This window comes from Lithobates pipiens, unplaced genomic scaffold (assembly GCF_037356315.1).
Source record: "Lithobates pipiens isolate NorthernLeopardFrog02 unplaced genomic scaffold, aLitPip1_a1.2 Scaffold_8, whole genome shotgun sequence".
Classification (NCBI taxonomy): Eukaryota; Metazoa; Chordata; class Amphibia; order Anura; family Ranidae; genus Lithobates; species Lithobates pipiens.
In genome coordinates, this window is record NW_027507903.1 from 235,633,197 (window position 1) to 235,654,020 (window position 20,824).

At 42.4% G+C, this 20,824-nt stretch overlaps 1 protein-coding gene across 1 annotated transcript in view; it reads left to right on the plus strand.

Moving 5' to 3' along the window:
* Positions 1 to 20,824, plus strand: part of CAPS2 (calcyphosine 2) — a 181,555-nt gene that overhangs the window by 36,825 nt on the left and 123,906 nt on the right. Inside the window, exons 6-7 of the mRNA XM_077474269.1 lie at positions 12,030 to 12,062; positions 13,897 to 14,058. Of these exons, the coding sequence (XP_077330395.1) occupies positions 12,030 to 12,062; positions 13,897 to 14,058 (195 nt within the window). The remainder of the gene's footprint in view (positions 1 to 12,029; positions 12,063 to 13,896; positions 14,059 to 20,824) is intronic.

Sequence of the window (20,824 nt, forward strand, 5' to 3'; positions counted from 1 at the left end):
AAATAGCTTGGGGTGTCTACTTTCTAAAATGGGGTCATTTGTGGGGGTTTTGTGCCATCTTGGCATTTTATGGCCTTCAAAACTGTAATAGGTAGTGAGGCGTGAAATCAAAAATTTACGCCCTTAGAAAGCCTGAAGGCGGTGCTTGGTTTTCGGGGCCCTGTACGCGGCTAGGCTCCCAAAAAGTCCCACATATGTGGTATCCCCGTACTCAGGAGAAGCAGCAGAATTTATTTTGGGGTGTCATTTCACATACGCCCATAGCATGTGTGAGCAATATATCATTTAGTGACAACTTTGTGTAAAAAAAAAAAAAAAATTTTTTTTTTGTCATTATTCAATCGCTTGAGGCAAAAAAATAAAATATTCAATGGGCTCAACATGCCTCTTATCAATTTCCTTAGGGGGTCTACTTTCCAAAATGGGGTCATTTGGGGGGGTTTTGTACTGCCCTGTCATTTTAGCACCTCAAGAAATGAGATAGGCAGTCGTAAACTAAAAGCTGCGTAAATTCCAGAAAACGTACCTTAGTTTGTAGATGTGACAACTTTTGCGCAAACCAATAAATATACAATTATTGACTTTTTTTTTACCAAAGACATGTGGCTGAATACATTTTGTCCTAAATGTATGACTAAAATTGAGTTTATTGGATTTTTCTAATAACAAAAAGTAGAAAATATCATTTTTTTTCAAAATTTGCGGTCTTTTTACGTTTATATCGCAAAAAATAAAAATCGCAGAGGCAATCAAATACCATCAAAAGAAAGCTCTATTTGTGGGAAGAAAAGGACGCAAATTTTGTTTGGGTACAACATTGCATGACCGCGCAATTACCAGTTAAAGCAGCGCAGTGCCAAAGTGTAAAAAGACCTCTGGTCATTTACCAGCAAAATGGTCCGGTCTGAAAGTGGTTAATGATAGCATTTGGTTTGGGGATTGGCTTTTGGAGTCCTGCTTTGTTGTGTTCCCAATACCTGGAAGTACAGAGTTTAACTTTAGCTCCAGTGGACAAGAAAAGCAGTGGGGAAGAACATAGAAGGTAAGTACAGGCTCCTTTTTATGTCTGCTATCCAAAGAACAAGTCACTCTACTCTGAGCCCCCGTTTACATTAAAAACAACTTGTCATGCGATTTGACAGGTCAAATTGCATGACAAGCCCCAACCCATTGCTGGCAATCGCTCTGTTCAGTGTGGCGCTAACTTTGCGGTGCTGCACCAATTTGAACAAGTAGTTCCTACACTACTTTTGGAGATTTCGGGTGTGACTTCCATAGACATCTGTGCCTGAAGCCGCACAGATGTCATCCAAGTCGCACCCAAAGTTGCACTGACACGCGGCTTTAAAATTAGGTGATTTCAGATGTTTCACAATTTCAAAGCCACAGTCAATGTGAACAGGGGCTGAATGAGGGAAGTGCAGACTGTATTTTTGTAGTCTAATTTGTGGAAGATGGGCAAATAATAAAGAAAGGTATGAGTCGTGTGATCCTCATGTAACATACATCTAACTAAATAAAATGTGTTCATTAATGCGGAGTTCCACCCAAAAGTGTAATTTACACTCATTTGCTTTCTTCCCCCTCTGTTGCCACATTTGGCAGCTTTCAGGGGGGAGGGGGGGAATGGGTACCTGTTTTTGACAGGTTCCTGTTCCCACTTCCAGGAGACAGCGCCATCCCTGGGAAGTTCAGCCCCCCTCCGCCGCCAGGCCAATTAGAAAGCACAGCGTGCTTCACGCATGCACAGAAGGGAACCATCTGTGAAGCTGAAAGGCTTCACAGCTGGTTTCCCTTAGTGGAGGCAGCACCTGACAGCCGATCCTAAGATCATTGCAGGTTCCCTGTGTACTTATATTAAAAGTTAGCAGCTACAGTTATAAGATATAAAATTAAAAACAAGAGCTAAGCGGGACTTTAAATGAAGTACGGGGTCTTTTATTGAAAAAAAGGAGAAATATTGTTATGCGATTATATGATGCGACAGAATTACATGTATATTAAAGAGGTGCACAGACAGACACATTATTAACATTGACATTTTGTTTTATATGATCTTACTGACCAATACAGAGTAGGTTATAAAAGCGCACCTCCATTATATACATAAGACAACCATATATGGAAATAAATTAAACAAATAATACAATGTAGGCAACAACTTTGAATCTATGACTTCTTGGTTGTTGCAGTGGATTAGTAAAGAAAAAAACAACATAGTTGATGCAATTTTTCAAGAATTGATGCTAGTTGAAATTGGGGTACCAAAATACACGGCGATTATTGGCTCTACGCGTTTCGCGGCTTACTACCGCTCGTCAGGAGCAAGCTCGTGATTGGTCTGAAAATACAGAGTAGTGGTAAATTAAGGTTTGCAATGATGGAGCATGGGGAGATTGAAATACCCCTACCTAGTGGTCACTTACACATAGCCATGCAGTCAAAAGTGCAGCGCCGAAAGCCTGTCCTTGAGTGTGTGACGCTGGGGGCCCCCAGACAGCGGTTTGGCTGTATCCATGGTTGGCGGCGGCAGGCGGGACCGGAACAACTGGGGCTATTCACCTACCATACACTGTCACCCCTTGTTTTCGCGTTTTTTCCACACACAAGGTATTTTTGCAAAATCAATCCATATGTCCCTCTTTCTTTACTTTTTTCTGTCACTACTCACTCTGTCACCTGGCATTCAGACTGGGTCATGTCATACACAGCCACTTTCCCCCTCCTTCCCCTTTTTCTTCCGCCCTCTTCCCCCTCCCCCCCTTTCCCATGCTAACCCTCTCCTACACTCATCACACATCCACCCCAACATTTTCTTTTTTCAACGCATTTTTCTTTCACAATTCTCAGATTATCTGTAGTTCTTACCATGCATTTTTTCACCCATTAGGCTCAGTTTTATATTTCCATATTCGTTTTCACTTACCAAACGCCCTTGTTGTCCCGGTGGTTGCCTGTGTGTGCATACTGTGGGCCTCCTCGCCCTTGGATGGGCCTCCTCAACTCCCGTATCATCGCTTTGGGTGCCTAGGCTTTCGGCGCTGCACTTTTGACTGCATGGCTATGTGTAAGTGACCACTAGGTAGGGGTATTTCAATCTCCCCATGCTCCATCATTGCAAACCTTAATTTACCACTACTCTGTATTTTCAGACCAATCACGAGCTTGCTCCTGACGAGCGGTAGTAAGCCGCGAAACGCGTAGAGCCAATAATCGCCGTGTATTTTGGTACCCCAATTTCAACTAGCATCAATTCTTGAAAAATTGCATCAACTATGTTGTTTTTTTCTTTACTAATCCACTGCAACAACCAAGAAGTCATAGATTCAAAGTTGTTGCCTACATTGTATTATTTGTTTAATTTATTTCCATATATGGTTGTCTTATGTATATAATGGAGGTGCGCTTTTATAACCTACTCTGTATTGGTCAGTAAGATCATATAAAACAAAATGTCAATGTTAATAATGTGTCTGTCTGTGCACCTCTTTAATATACATGTAATTTTGTCGCATCATATAATCGCATAACAATATTTCTCCTTTTTTTTCAATAAAAGACCCCGTACTTCATTTAAAGTCCCGCTTAGCTCTTGTTTTTAATTTTATATCTTATATCTGATAGGGATGGAGGCTATGACCTCATTTAAAGTCCCAAAATTTCCCCCTCCCCTTTTCCCATCATGTTACTATTGATATAAGGGATGGAAGACGGGTGTCTTGTATACTTAAGCCAATGTTTATTTGTTTTTTTTGGACCATATTGTTTAAAGTATCTTATTATTCATCATTGTTTTAGATTTAGCAGCTTCTATTGTTTTTTCCAAAATTTTTTTAAAAAAAATTTTTTTTTTTTTTGTTTTTTTTGCACTATTCGGTCCTTGACGCACCTATGCAGTCGGGTGGTGTTGGTGTCGTCTGCATCGCTGCATTCCTTTTTGTCATGATCGGGAGTTGCGATGCGCACTGGGGGACGCCCTCCGCCCTCCTCATCCAAGATTTTTTTTTTTTTTCTCTTGGCTGGGAGGCGGGGCGCGTTCACCCACTGCGTATCGGCGTCACACTTTCACCACCGTTTGTACGGCATCACTTTTATGGGTGCCGCCTTTCAGGCTAGGTTGATTTACATCCTCATTTCACCTGGAGTGTGGGTGTGGACGCTGACTCGGAGTGTGTATATATCCCGGGTCTGGCATTGCTCACTCTTCCATTTGGTGTCCTTGAGTGTGTGACGCTGGGGGCCCCCAGACAGCGGTTTGGCTGTATCCATGGTTGGCGGCGGCAGGCGGGACCGGAACAACTGGGGCTATTCACCTACCATACACTGTCACCCCTTGTTTTCGCGTTTTTTCCACACACAAGGTATTTTTGCAAAATCAATCCATATGTCCCTCTTTCTTTACTTTTTTCTGTCACTACTCACTCTGTCACCTGGCATTCAGACTGGGTCATGTCATACACAGCCACTTTCCCCCTCCTTCCCCTTTTTCTTCCGCCCTCTTCCCCCTCCCCCCCTTTCCCATGCTAACCCTCTCCTACACTCATCACACATCCACCCCAACATTTTCTTTTTTCAACGCATTTTTCTTTCACAATTCTCAGATTATCTGTAGTTCTTACCATGCATTTTTTCACCCATTAGGCTCAGTTTTATATTTCCATATTCGTTTTCACTTACCAAACGCCCTTGTTGTCCCGGTGGTTGCCTGCGTGTGCATACTGTGGGCCTCCTCGCCCTTGGATGGGCCTCCTCAACTCCCGTATCATCGCTTTGGGTGCCTAGGCTTTCGGCGCTGCACTTTTGACTGCATGGCTATGTGTAAGTGACCACTAGGTAGGGGTATTTCAATCTCCCCATGCTCCATCATTGCAAACCTTAATTTACCACTACTCTGTATTTTCAGACCAATCACGAGCTTGCTCCTGACGAGCGGTAGTAAGCCGCGAAACGCGTAGAGCCAATAATCGCCGTGTATTTTGGTACCCCAATTTCAACTAGCATCAATTCTTGAAAAATTGCATCAACTATGTTGTTTTTTTCTTTACTAATCCACTGCAACAACCAAGAAGTCATAGATTCAAAGTTGTTGCCTACATTGTATTATTTGTTTAATTTATTTCCATATATGGTTGTCTTATGTATATAATGGAGGTGCGCTTTTATAACCTACTCTGTATTGGTCAGTAAGATCATATAAAACAAAATGTCAATGTTAATAATGTGTCTGTCTGTGCACCTCTTTAATATACATGTAATTTTGTCGCATCATATAATCGCATAACAATATTTCTCCTTTTTTTTCAATAAAAGACCCCGTACTTCATTTAAAGTCCCGCTTAGCTCTTGTTTTTAATTTTATATCTTATATCTGATAGGGATGGAGGCTATGACCTCATTTAAAGTCCCAAAATTTCCCCCTCCCCTTTTCCCATCATGTTACAATTAGCAGCTACAGTATTTGTAGCTGTTGACTTTTAATGTTTTTTTTCCCCCCAGGCTGGAACACCTTTTTAAGTTTTGGGAATTCTAGGAATTCTTAGATTGGCAGTATAAGTCCTTATTGTAAGACTTAGAGCTGTGGATCTCTATAGTAAGGTTGTCTATGTAAATAATATTTAGAATTTCATATATCCTTTTAAAATCTAAATTGAACAGTGCATCCGGAAAGTATTCACAGCGCTTCACTTTTTACACATTTTGTTATGACTACAGACTTATTCCAAAATAAATTACATTCGTTATTTTCCTCAAAATTCTACAAATATTATCCCATAATAACAATGTGAAAAAAGTTTGAAAGCTTTGCAAATGTATTAATAATAAAAAAAGGAAAAAAATCCCATGTTCATACAGTGGATATAAAAAGTCTACACATCCCTGTTAAAATGTCAGGATTCTGTGGGCTTGCCCAAGGCTGGTGGGGTTCTGGTCGAGGATTTTTGGTTTGCTGCAGACACTTTTCCACCTAACCATCCGAAGGGACCCTAAGCTAGCCCTCCTACATTGCCCGGTACCTGGTTTGCGGGGCCCTCAACAGAAGTTGGCTACTTATCTATTTATAGCGGCCAAGCGGACCATTGCCCAAGCCTGGAAGTCCCGACGGGTAGATTTTCAAGGTGTTAAAACCCGCATGACTGCAATGTTACTGCAGGAACGTATGTCCAGTATTGTTCATGATTCTCATGCTAAATTTCTAAAAATCTGGGAGCCGTGGATCTCCTATGAGTTCCCCGTGCTCCAAGCTGCATGCCTGGGCTTGGTCTGACTCCTCTTGGCGAGGCATCCACACCCGAACGTTTCCCCCCCCCTTTTCTTCCCCTTCTTGTCTCTCTATCTTTTCTTCTTTTGTTCCCTATTTTTCTTCGCTTTTCTTTGTAATCTCTCCCATTGCTAACGAACTCTGCTGCCCCCTGTTGGAGGGGGTGGTGGAAGAAGGGCCTGCCCTCCGGACACGACGAGGGAACGAGTTGCCTGGTCTTGGAACCAGTCTCGATACCATCCCCTACGCATATTCCCTCCCTTTTTTTTTTTCTGTTTATTATGCGTATAATGTGCTGGCTGGCCCTTTGGTTATACATTCATGCTTTGTAGCCCCTGCGAGGGCGCACAAGGAGCAGATTGTAGTCTCTTGTTTATTTCTAAAAGTAAAAAGTAAAAAAGTAAAAAAGTAAAAATAGTGTAGCGCTTCTATAATGGTAAATGTGATCAACACATGTACAAAAAGATGGTCGCATAACAAAAGTCATATAAATAAAGCAAAGTCCAATTCGAGTGGGTATAGACTTCTGTAGTGTAACTGGTACAAAGATGGTTAGGCCGTTTCAAGGTAAGAGAGGGATCTTACTGAACGAATATGTCCGTGTAAAACAGCTTGTCTGTAAACATTTAGGAAAGTAGATAAATACTTCTTACCAACTCTGTTGGACTCACACGGTCATACGACGGTTGAGTCTATAAAGCTTGAGGTCCCAATCTAGGACCAAGGAGTGGGTCGATGAGGGTCCGCTGAACCGGTGAGGAAACTCCAAACGACTGTGTGCCAAGCGATGTATTTCACGGGTGGAACACCGGGATGGTCTCCAATCCAGCTCAGACGTGGCCCAGTACACACCAATACTCCAGTCACCCCAAAGTAAGGTGGAAGATGTTAGAGATTTAGACCAAAAAGGAAAAAGGAAAAAGAAAAAAAGAGCTCCACATGGTGCGGGTCAGACGGTATAAAACGGCAATTTATTAAAAGTCAAAAAATTATTTAAGTAATTAATGACTTAGTGATCACAAAAAGATTGAATAAAAATGAGGGTAAAAGCAATGTGGGGTGCCAACAGGGCTAGCTTGACTTCTTGACATCTTGACTTGGCAATATTTGCCCACTCTTCTTTGCAAAAGCACTCCAAATCTGTCAGATTGCGAGGGCATCTCCTGTGCACAGCCCTCTTCAGATCACCCCACAGATTTTCAATCGGAGTCAGGTCTGGGCTCTGGCTGGACCATTCCAAAACTTTGATCCTCTTCTGGTGAAGCCATTCCTTTGTTGATTTTTAATGTATGCTTTGGGTCATTCCCATGCTGAAAGATGAAGTTCCTCTTCATGTTCAGCTTTCTAGCAGAAGCCTGAAGGTTTTGTGCCAATATTGACTGGTATTTGGAACTGTTCATAATTCCCTCTACCCTCACTAAGGCCCCTGTCCCAGCAGAAAAAAAGAGTCCCAAAGCTGCCATCACCATGTTTCACGGTGGGTATGGTGTTAATTTGGTTATGTGCAGTGTTGTTTTTGCACCAAAATCAGACCACAGCACATTTTCCCACATGCTTTTGGGAGACTTCAGATGTGTTTTTGCTAAATTTACCCGGGCTTGGATGTTTTTCTTCGTAAGAAAAGTCTTGCCACTCTACCCCATAGCCCAGACATATCAAGAATATGGAAGATTGTTGCCACATGTACCACACAGCCAGTACTTGCCAGATATTCCTGTAGCTCCTTTGATGTTGCGTTAGGCCCGTTGACAGCCTCCCTGACCAGTATTTTTCTTGTATTTTCATCAATTTTGGAGAGACATCCAGTTCTTGGTAATGTCGCTGTTGTGCCATATTTTATCAACTTGATGCTCACTGTCTTCACTGTGATCCATGGTATATCTTATGCCTTGGAAATTATTTTGTACCCTTCTCCTGACTGATACCTTTTGACAATGAGAGCTCTCTGCGGACCATGGCTTTTGCTGTAGGATGCGACAGAAAATGTCAGACCTACTAGAACAGCTGAACTTTATTTGGGGTTAATCTGAGGCACTTTAAATGATGGCAGATGTGTACTGACTCCTATTTACCATGAGTTTGAATGTGATTGCTTAATTCTGAACAGCTCTACATCCCCAGTTATAAGAGGGTGTGCACACTTATGCAACCACATTATTTTAGTATAAAAGATTTCAGTTTGTTTTTCAATTGAGTTGTACCATTTATAGGTCATATTAAAGGTGGAAAAAGTTCTGAAATTATTTATCTTTGTCTCATTTTTTTACATCACAGGAATCTGACATTTTAACAGGGGTGTTTAGACTTTTTATATCCACTGTAAGCATTCACAGCCTTTGTTCAATACTTTGTTGAAGCACTTAGGCATCAATTACAGCCTCAAGTCTTTTTGAGTATGATGCTACAAACTAGGCACACCTATTTTTAGGCAGTTTCTCCCATTCTTCTCAAGCTCCATCAGGTTGGATGGGGAGCGTCGGTGCACAGCCATTTTAAGATCTCTACAGAGATGTTGTCACGTACCTTACAGCGGTGTCCGAAATACTGAGGGTGGCCTCTTACACGGTTCCGATCCCAACACCCCTGGTAGTGAGGACAGGGAGTGCTGGATCAACGAAAGGGTACAAGTGCCTGAAGGCTGGAGCTCGGAGATACAGGATCCTCTCGGAGGAAAGCGTGAAGACTTATCACCAGAACTGTGTAGCGGAAGCCAGGCAGGTAAGTATGGATTCAGGAACAACTGCAATGTCAGGAACAGGAAAAAGTTGGCAACTGACTGGCGACAAGGTACATAAACGGAAGGCGAGTTCGTAGTCAAGGACAGGCAGAAGTTGGCAAGGGGCTGGCAGCGAGGTACAGAATCAGGAAGCAGAGCCATAGTAGAGAATCCAAGCCGAGGTTTGTATAATCAGTAAAGGTAGATAACAGGCAGAGGTGATCCAGGAGAATATTCAAGGAAGCCGGGTTTGTCAGGAGCAAGGTAACAGGTCAAACAGCAGTCAGGAACTCTTGAACAAGCTGAAGACGATCCAGCACTGGTATCAGGCAGAGACTCTGTTTATATAGGGCGCCAGGATTTAAGGATAATCAGTGGAAACGGGATGCACCTGAGCTCAGTTTTGAGTGTCATGGCAAAGGCTGTAAATACTTATGTACATGTGATTTATTTATTTTTTTTCTTTAACAAATATGCCAAGATTTCAAACAAACTTCTTTCACATTATCATTATGGGGTATTGTTTGTAGAATTGAGGAAAATAATGAATTTAATCCATTTTAGAGTAAGGCTGTAACATAAAAAAAACGTGGAAAAAGTGCTGTGAATACTTTCCGGATGCACAGTATGTGAACACACTACCAATGAACTTCTCCTATTTGCTCCCATTTGTTCTATTAAAGTGATATTAAACCCTCCATTTTAAGCAATTTCAGGAGCTGATTGAATCACTTACGGAGTATGCAGTTTCTTTATCTTTTGATCGTTGCCTATGTTTCTGTTTAAACTGGTGCCATGGCCACTGGCCCAAATTTCCTGTTTCAGGGTGGCTTCTTTCTCTTCCAGTGTCCTATGAATTTACCTTTGCATGCAGGAACTAGAATTGTATCTCCCTACAGTGTATACAGCAATAGAAACACACAACCCCATAGCCTTGGATGGCAGAGTGCCCTCCTGCCCCTCCCTCCTTTCCCCCCCCACTTCTTTTTCCTAGCTGACAGATTGGCTGGAGACTGTCTTGTCCATGGTTCATGTCTTCCTATGGAGACTGGAAGTTCAGGGAACTAGCACTGAGAGAGCAGGAGCCAGCAGCATTGAAGGTTGTAAACGGCAAGATCTGGTTTAATAATTTTACCAATTAGTTTACTAGGGAGTGCTTATTTTATTGTTCTCATTGTGTAAAGCTAAAAAGCAACAAGGGCTTAATATTATTTTAAATTTAACATAATTGATAATGATTCGTTATATCTGCTTAAAGTGATTATAAAGTCTAGTTTAAAAAAAAAATTAAAAATAACAAACATGTTATACTTACCTGCTCTGTGCAGTGGATTTGCACAGAGCAGCCCAGATCCTCCTCTTCTCAGGTCCCTTTTCTGTGCTCCTGCCACCCCCCCCCCCCCCGAGTACCCCCACAGCAAACGGCATGCTATGGGACACCCAAGCCAAGTCACAGTTCCGTGTGTCCATTCAGACACAAAACTACAGTTCGACCCCGCCCCCCTCTCTCTCCCGATTGGCTAACTAATTTTAATCGACAGCCGCGGGAGCCAATGGAGCCGCTGCCTTGTCTCAGCAAATCAGGACGAAAAGTCAGGGACGGCAGAGGGACTCGTGTACATTGCTGGACAGAGATGGGGCTCAGGTAAGTATTAGAGGTGCTGAGGGGGGCTGATGCACACAGAAGGCTTTTTATCTGAATGCATAGAATGCATTCAGATAAAACACCTTCTGCCTTTACAACTCCTTTATTAAGTTTTAATATATCTTTTGAGCCAACCAGAAATCTTGTAAGCTTACTTCCTGTGCTGCATACTTAATCAATTCACACTGTTCCCAGCTCTTTCCATGCACTACAGAACATCTCCCCCTATTTTATGAAGAAAAGGAGAGGAGGAGTTGTCTTGTAGTCCTAATACACTTCCTATTCCAGGATAACAGTGCTGCTCCTCTATTCATACATACATAGCTGCACAAATGTTTGTCGCTATATACATCCTGTATAATATTAATAATAATACAGCGAGTAAGTGTTATCACCATTGGACAGGAAGTGTCTGGATCACCAGCTTAAAATAAAGCAAAAATTGTCTGAAATAAGAATACTAATGTAGCCACCACATCCACAGTCTGGTAAGCTGCAACACCTTAAATTTTTGTTCTTGGGCTTGGATACACTTTAAATAATAATAAAAAAAAAACCCCATAGTATTATGAGACTTTCCAGTATCAGATTGTCCTAACAGGTCTACGTTCATGAAATCTAATTGGTTGCAATGAGCTACTGTACTTTGCAATTCATTTTATGGTACCGTTTTTACATGAGGCCACTTCCCCCTTATTCAAACTATATAGTCAAAAGCCAGCCATACTTGGATACAAATTTGGCTGGTTTAGCAAGGACCGGCAGTATTTCGATCCATGTACGGGCAGGGCGGCTGTGCAAAAGTTGATCTACTTCTTTTGGAACTTGTAGGGGTCTATTCTATTGCTATGAAACCTCAACATGTTTTCTTTCCTTTTTTTTTAAATTAGTAATCTTAAAGCAGAGCTCCACCCAAAAGGAGAAACTCCGCTTGTCTGCCTCTGCCACATTTGTCACCTTTGGGGGGGGTGCTTGATTCTGACAGGTACCCGCTCTCACTTCTCATGGTAAACTGAGACTCAGTTGAGAAGTTTGCCCCCCCTCCTCCCACCGCAGCCTTCTGGGACACTTCACTGGTCCCAGACGATTGCAGCCCATTCACAAAGCACACTGTGCTTCGCTCATGTGCAGTAGGAAACCTTCTGTGAAGCCGCCAGGCTTTAATGCCAGTTTCCCTTAGTCAAGATGACGGTGCCCATCACCCGATAGCCAATTGAAGAATTAGCTAGGGTGGGAATACCACTGGATGCCTGGACAGGTAAGTGTCCTGATATTAAAAGTCAGCAGCTACAGTATTTGGGGTGGGGGGAGCCTGGAGCTCCTCTATAAGTCTAACATTTTGTGTTCTGCTTACATTTAATTTAGGTGTTAACGCTTCTAATTTTTATTATTTTTTTTTGTATATATAGACTGTTACAAGACAAGTTCCAGCCAACTATGAGGTAAGAGAATACAATATGTTGTCCTACAGGTAATGAAAGCAGACATTTGCTTTCCTTCCAGATAAATCACTCTCAGAAACACGGATTCGCCCCTCTGCACTTCATATAGGCTTATGCCCCATACACACGATCAGAAATTCCTGCAGCAAAAATCCGATGTGAGCCTTTGGTTGGAAATTCCGACCATGTGTACGCTCCATCGGACTTTTGCTGGTGGAATTTCCGCCAGCAAAATATTGAGAGCAAGTTCTCTATTTTTCCGATGGAAAAAGTTCCAAATGGAAATTCCGTTCGTCTGTAGCTATGCCGACGCGCAAAATTCCTATGCATGCTCGGAAGCAATTCGACGCATGCTCGGAAGCATTGAACTTAATTTTCTCGGCTCATCATATTGTTGTACGTCACCGCGTTCTTGGCGGTCGAAAGTTCCGAGAACTTTTGTGTGACCGTGTGTACGCAAGCCAAGCTTGAGCGGAATTCCGTCGGAAAACCATCCAAGATTTTTCCGACGGAAAATCCGCTTGTGTGTATGGGGCATTAGTGATTAGCTTGTAACTGTAAGTTCCTGGGTTCAGTCCAGGAATCATATTTGTTCATGTCACTGTGACCAATTAAAGCCATAGTTGGCTCTCTTTTGTACAACTTCTGCCTTGTAACTGCTTGATCCCCCAACATATAATGTTTGTATAATTCCTCTCTAGGTAACTGAAATATAAATATGAATTTGTATAGCATGATGTCAGAATTGTTGCTTACTCCTTGATGCATCCTCTTTGTTCTGGTCTTGTTTCGGTCAAGGTAACACAAATCTAAATTGTTTTAGAAGTCATCTCTTAAAGCCATGATGGCTTATTCTATAACAAAAAAAAAAAAAATTTAAAGCCCAAATTCATCCAATACTTTATATCTAAATATTTTTTGGGATAGAGCAAGGAGAGGTTAGAGTCGCTGTCTTGTTTTTATTTCTGTCTGTGAGATTTCCACTCATTTTCTGTTAGGATAGAATGAGATAGAAAATCTCTTGAATGGGGACACAGACACAAAAACACATATTTAGAAGAGTGGGGAAATATTGATTAGTGAGGAGAACACTTATGTCGCATACACACGATCAGAATTGTGGTCGGAAAAAGCTCTGATGGTTTTCCCGTTGGAATTCCAGCGGGATTTCGCTCAAACTGTCTTGCATACACACGGTCACACCACCGTTCTGACCATCAAGAATGCGGTGACGTACAACGCGGACGACGGGACTAGAAAAAGGAGGTTCACTAGCCAGTAGCCAATAGCCAATAGCTTGCGTCTCGTAGTTGAATCTGAGCATGGGTGAGTTTTTGCGCGTCGGAATTGCATACACACGATCGAAATTTCCCATAGAAACCTTTTCCTTTGGAAAAATTGAGAACCTGCTCTCAATCTTTTGCTAGCGGAAATTCGGCCAGAAAAATTCAGATGGAGCATACACACGGTCGCATTTTCCAACGAAAAGCTCTCATCGGTCTTTTGCTGGCCGAAATTCCGACCGTGTGTTCGTGGCATTAGAGCTGATTGGAGGAAAGAGACCCCTCACCTTCACACAGCTCACAGGAACAGAGCTGAGGCTCTCAATCAGCTGGCATTTCCTCCCCTGTCACCATTTTTCCTCCCCTGTCATAATCTTGTTCCACGCCAGTGACACTGAAGCTAATGAAGTAACTGGATCAATTTGAAAGCAAAACGATCAGTTTTAGAAGGAGAGCTCAGGATTGACAGCCTCCATGTTTTTTCTTTACCATTCAAAAATAGACATATGACTATAGACAACGGCATACATTCATTCCTGTGTTTTCTGCAGACTTCTCTTAAACAGCTGAGAACAGTTCCTGAGAACTTGCCATCACCATCGGACAAATTCCACTTGAAGTACCAGGAGTATGAAGAGGAGATGAAGAACAGCTATAAACAGTACACTATGAGAGGAAAGGCCAGGCATACACAGCATGCTGGAAGACAGGAGGTAATTACACGTGTCAATCCATTTTAATTTACTAAAAACAAATTAACTGCCACATTGTGCTCCTTTAATCCTTCATGATAACTAGAGGGTAGGCAATCTTATCTTGGCAGTATAATCTTCATATGGTGTGTTCATATGTTCTATTTCAAGGAATCCTTCTGTACTCATTTAACTTATCCAAATTATTTCAGTGAAATTCCTATGGGGTTCCCGTGGTTTCCAATGTCAGCCAAGGCAAATACAATGTTTTTGCATACTTACTAATATTATAATTGGAAAGTTGTACCCTGCCAGTGGACAAGAGGGGTTTAGAGTGTAAAAACAATCCAATATTAAAAGTTAGGCAGAATAATAGTCATTTTACATCTTCCTACAAAATAAAACACTTAAATTGGCATACACATACCACAAAATAAATCACTAGATAGAAGTTATAGGATCCAATTTCTGGTCTTTTTTTCTATATGGTCTTTACATGATTTGCACCATTTCATGCAAGTGTGAATGATAATGTATGTGGAATAGAATGGGCAGACATCCCCGGTACAAGCCTTATCCAAAAACAACTAGTTCAGTTGAAAAGTCAAGTCTGAATGTGTAATTTTGCCCCCTGGAACCTAGGAAGAATGATTAGCCAAACTGAATTTTTTTACTCTTGAGAAGAGGCAAATAGGGGGGATATATTCTCCTTAAGGCTGGATTCACACAGCTGGTTTCCCCGCATCCAATTCACACAGCAGGAGATTGTGACGGGCTGTCTATGGAGCCAGTTCACATATCTCTGCAGGGGCTCCTGTGTGGTTTGCACAGGGCCCTCTGTGTCTTTTGATCCCTTTCAGGTCCGAATTTAGCTCAACCTTCGGGCCGGAATCGGACCTGAAACGGTGAATGAGGACATACCGGACTCATGCTGTGGGGCGATGCGTGCTCATATGGGAACCCAGCCTAAAGAAATACACAAAGGGGAGATTTACTAAAACTGGTGCACACAACTGTCCGAATCCACAGTTCGCACTGCAATCTGTGAACCAATCTGAGGGTGCCGTTAACGTTGTATTGACACCCGCAACGGTTCGCAGAGGGCAGTGTGAACTGCCTGCAGGAAAGATACTGGAACCGGCGCTGGAATCATGCTGGCTCCCGCGTCGCTATAGTGTGAACCCAGACTCAGTGCGGGTTCATGCACAGATGTCTATTGAAATTGCCCCCGAAGTTCCGGAACTACTCTTGGGAATTGGTGGCGTTCCGCAAAGTTGGCGTCACACCGATTCGGACGGTGATGTTGCTGGCATTAGAATTTGTCTTGTCAAATCGCATGTCAAATTTGTTTGATGTGAATGGTGCCTAAAACATAGAAGCTGACTGGTTACTATGAACAGTTGCACTAGATTCTGTGTGCATCGGTGTTGGTGATTTTCCCTCAAATGATCCATATAGTAAACAAAAGTGTTAATTTGTTGAGATTAACTCTTCCCACTGACTGCAAACATACATGCAGCCTCACGGAAGTAGGCTTTTTTCCGTGGGGCCGCATATATGTGTATCTCCCTTTGTGCTGGGAGTGCGCTGTACAGTGCGTGGGTACAAACAACAAATAACATAACACATATGTATTATCCCTGCAATCGTCAGGAGCAGGAGAATTTATTTTGGGTTCTTCTTTGGTGGTAAATTATGATAATAATATATAGCTATATTTAAAAAAAAAATTATATATATATATTTTTATTATTATTATTGTGGGCCAGTTTTCCTATATATTACCATTTACCAACAAAAGATTCTTTTTATCCTGGAAAAAAAAAACAAGGTATAATCCACCTGGATTTACAAAGTAGTTGTGACGATATGTACAGTTTTGCTAACACATGTCAAAATTGCAAATTTGTGCTTAGGTCTTTAAATTTGTTTTACCCTTAAGCGTGAAAGAAGGTGATTTAAAAAGACAAGGGGCACTCTGCACCTAGAGGAAAAGGGTTTTAATGTCCTCATTCCAAAATAGTTTTTCACAGTCTAAAAATGTGCAATGGCTGTTGATCGTTTCAAAAAGGGTCTGGATATGTTTCTAAATATAAAAAATATGAATTTATTTATTTTTTTAGAAACTCCTGCATTTAGACTCAGGGAATATCCAGTTACCCATGGGAATTGGGAAGGTTTTTTGTTTCTGGTCAGGACTAAAGCACCCCTCAATGCAAGAAAAAAAGTATTTTTTTTGGTTATTTTTTTTGGTATTGCTGCATTCTTGAGGCATGCCACAATGCACATTGTACAACACACATCATTCATTTTTAACAGCACACAAAGACAGCGCACCTGGATTGCAGTGCACCACAACAGGTGGAGGGTAATACTCTACTATGCATTTTGGCAAACTGCTGTGGAAAAAATGGTGCAGGAGTGGTGTCTTAATGCAACTGAAATGAATGGGTTGCCATAACGCAATGCGTGTTAATGATGGATATAACACCAGAATGAAAAGGTGCGAAGGAGGCCTTAGATGAGGATGTCTTTTACTATCCACAGACAAAAGGATCAATTCCTAATCCAGTCAAAATCAGTCTAATTGGACAACGATCATCTTAGTAATTATTATGTTATGCAAATAATCTAACGAGTAATCACTAATATGTAAATATACATCTAGCAAGTTTGCTAGTTGATGTGATTTAAGTTAAATGTAATCTTTCTTTTGATTATAAAAATGTAATTGGTTACAATTTGATGTGTGATCCTCTTGCTTTCTCCAAATATAATCTATGGTGGCCTATCAGATCTTATGCAAAGTCAGAAATGTTAATAAACTCAGCCTATGCATCAGAAAGCATCAGAAGCTGTCTGTGTAAAATACTGTAATAATATGGGACGGCCAGCAGAGGTCACACCACAGCCTGCAGAACTGAATATACAAGTGTGGAGGGCTAGTTCTGTGTGTGTGTGTGTGTGTGTGTGTGTGTGTATATATGTGTGTGTGTGTATATATATATATATATATATATATGAGAGAGAAATCTATCTATCTATCTATCTATATATATATATATATATATATATATATATATATATATATATATATATATATATATATATATATATGTTTCATATATATATATATATATATATATATATATATATATATATATATATATATATATATATATATATAGTCATGGCCCAAATTGTTGGCATCCCAGAAATGTTTCCATAAAATCAAGTATTTCTCACAGAAAAGTATTGCAGTAACACATGCTTTGCTATACACATGTTTATTCCCTTTGTGTGTATTGGAACAAAACAAAAAAAGGGAGGAAAACAAGCAAATTGGACATAATATCACACAAAACTCCAAAAATTGGCTGGTCAAAATTCTTGGCACCCTTAACTTAATATTTGGTTGCACACCCTTTGGAAAAAATAACTGAAATCAGTCGCTTCCTATAACCATCAATTAGCTTCTTACACTTCTCACCCGGAATTTTGGGCCACTCTTCCTTTGCAAACTGCTCCGGGTCTCTCTTATTGGAAGGGCGCCTTTTCCCAACAGCAATTTTAAGATCTCTCCGCAGGTGTTCAATGGGATTTTGATCTGGACTCATTGCTGGCCACTTTAGAACTCCCCAGCGCTTTGTTGCCATGCATTTCTGGGTGCTTTTTGATGTATGCTTGGGGTCATTGTCCTGCTGGAAGACCCAAGATCTCGGACACAAACCCAGCTTTCTGACACTGCGCTCTACAGTATGACCCTTTGGTAATCCTCAGATTCAGATTCCATGATACTTTGCACACATTCAAGGCACCCAGGGCCAGAGGCAGCAAAATAACCCCAAAACATCATTGAACCTTTACCATATTTCACTGTAGGTACTGTGTTCTTTTCTTTGTAGGCCTCATTCCATTTTCAGTAAACAGTAGAATGATGTGCTTTTCCAAAAAGCTCTATCTTGGTCTCATCTGTCCACAAGACATTTTCCCAGAAGGGTTTTGGCTTACTCAAGTACATTTTGGCAAACTGTAGTCTTGCTTTTTTTATGTCTCTGTGTCAGCAGTGGGGTCCTCCTGGGTCTCCTGCCATAGCGTTTCATTTCATTTAAATGTTGACGGATAGTTTGCGCTGACACTGATGCTCCCTGAGCCTGCAGGACAGCTTGAATTTCTTTGGAACTTGTTTGGGGCTGCTTATCCACCATCCGGTTTATCCTGCGTTGCAACCTTTCATCAATTTTTCTCTTCTGTACACGCCCAGAGAGATTAGCTACAGTGCCATGGGTTGCAAACTTCTTAAAAATGTTGCGCACTGTGGACAAAGGCAAATCTAGATCTCTGGAGATGGACTTGTAACCTTGAGATTGTTGATATTTTTCCACAATTTTGGTTCTCAAGTCCTCAGACAGTTCTCTTCTCCTCTTTCTGTTGTCCATGTTTAGTGTGGCACACACAGACACACAATGCAAAGACTTATGCCGCGTACATATAATTGGATTATCCGGCAGACAGAGTCTGCCGGACAATGCGCCCATGTGTGGGCTCCGGCGGACTTTTTGTTCCCAAAAGTTCGGCGGACTTAGAAAGAAGTTTTGACTCAAAATTGTCCGCTGGACTCGGCAGTCCGGCGGACAATTCGCTCGTCTGTGTGCTAGTCTGCCGGACTTTTGAAATGAACGGACCCACACACGGAGAAAAGTCTGTTTATTTTGAATGTGGCTCCGGGTAGACGGAACTAGCGAAGGAAGTCAATGTCGCCGCCTCCATCGGCGAGATTGACACCTCACTAGCTCCGTCACTTGGTATGGATTTAAAGGGGAAGCCCTACGCTGAAAAAACAGTGTGGGGGTCCCCCAAAAGTCCATAGCAGACCCTTATCAGAGCACGCAGCCTGACCGGTCAAGAAAGGGGGTGGGGATGAGCGAGCGCCCACTCTCCTAAACCGTACCAGGCCGCGTGCCCTCAACATGGGGGGTGCACCTTGTCCCCATGTCGATGAGGACAAGGACCTCTTCCCGACAACCCTGGCCGTTGGTTGTCGGGGTCTGCGGGCGGGGGTGTTGTGTTTTTTTTATCTACGCTTTTTTTCCCGAGGTGAATGGGTAGGGAATACAACGTACCCCATGCTCATTCACATAGGGTAGGGGGCCGGAATCTGGGGGCCCCCTTATTAAAGGGGGCTCCTGGATTCTGATAAGCCCCCTGCCTGCAGACCCCGACAACCAAAAGCCAGGGTTGTCGGAAAGAGGCCCTTGTCCTCATCAACATGGGGACAAGGTGCTTTGGGGTGTGGGGGCCACAGGGCCCCCCTTCCCCAAAGCACCCCCCATGTTGAGGGCACGTGGCCTGGTACGGCTCAGGAGGAGGGGCTCATCCCCACCCCCTTTTCTGACCGGCTGGGCTGTGTGCTCGGATAAGGGTTTGCTATTTGTGTAGGGCTTCCTCTTTAAATCCATACCAGGTGACGGGCTAGTGAGGTGTCAATCTCGCTGATGGAAGCGGCAACATTCACTTCCTTAGCTAGTTCCATCAACCTGGAGCCACATTCAAAATGAACGGACTTTACTCCGTGTGTGGGCAAGTCCGTTCATTTCAAAAGTCCGGTGGACTCCCGCCATAGTCTGGCGGATTGTCCGCCGGACCTAGTCCGCCGGAAAAGTCTGGTCGTGTGTGGGCAGGTCCACTCGTTTGGAAAGCCCGGCGGACCTCCGCTGCAAAGTCCGGCGGGTTGTCCGCCGGACTAAGTCCACTGGGTAGTCCGATCGTGTGTACGTGGCATAAGTGAACTTCTCTCCTTTTTATCTACTTTCCGGTGTGATTTTTATATTGCTCACACCTGTTACTTGCCCCAGGTGAGTTTAACCACTTCCCACCCGGCCAATGCATATATACGGCCGGGTGGGAGCCGTCTACTCCTGATAGGCCGTTCAGGAACGTCCTTCAGGAGTAGCGGGATCGCGCGCACTCGCGCAGCGGCCGGATCCCGATGTGCTCGTGTCACCCGGACACGGCACATCTCAGATCGGCAGGAGGGCTCTGTGATTGGCCCTCCTGATCACATGACGGCCGTGTCCAATCACGGCCGTCATGTGATGTAAACAAACAGCCGGTTGCTAGGCAATCGGCTCTCCTCTCCTCACACGGAAGTCACCGCTGAGGAGAGGAGAGCAGAACGCTGCAGCCGGCTGATGATCAGTGAGTATGGGCTGCTTTTTACAGCTTTTTACTCACTGATCATTAGTGTAGTGTAAACACACAACACACTACACAGTACAAACACAGTCCCCACATATGTCCCCAAAACACACATGTCCCCAAAACATACATGTCCCCAAATAATAAAAACACATGTCCCTAATAATAAAAACATGTCCCCCACATATGTCCCACTAAAATCACATGTCCCAATGATTATCTGCACACATATGTACGTGATCACCTGCACACATATGTACATGATCATTTGCGTACATATGTCCGTGATCACACAAACCAATTATTATACACTTAACGGAATTTTTTTTACCAAAAACATGTAGCAGAATACATTTTGGCTTAAATTTATGACAAAATTTGATTTTATTGGATTTCTTTTCAAATAGAAAAAAGAAAATATTGTTTTTTTTCCAAATTTCCGCTATTTTTGCGATATAAAAAAAAACGGAGTCGTGAATAAATAACACCAAAATAAAGCTCTATTTGTGCGAACAAAATGATAACAATTTCATTTGGGTACAGTGTAGCATGACCGCGCAATTGTCACTGAAAGCGATAGAGCGCTGAA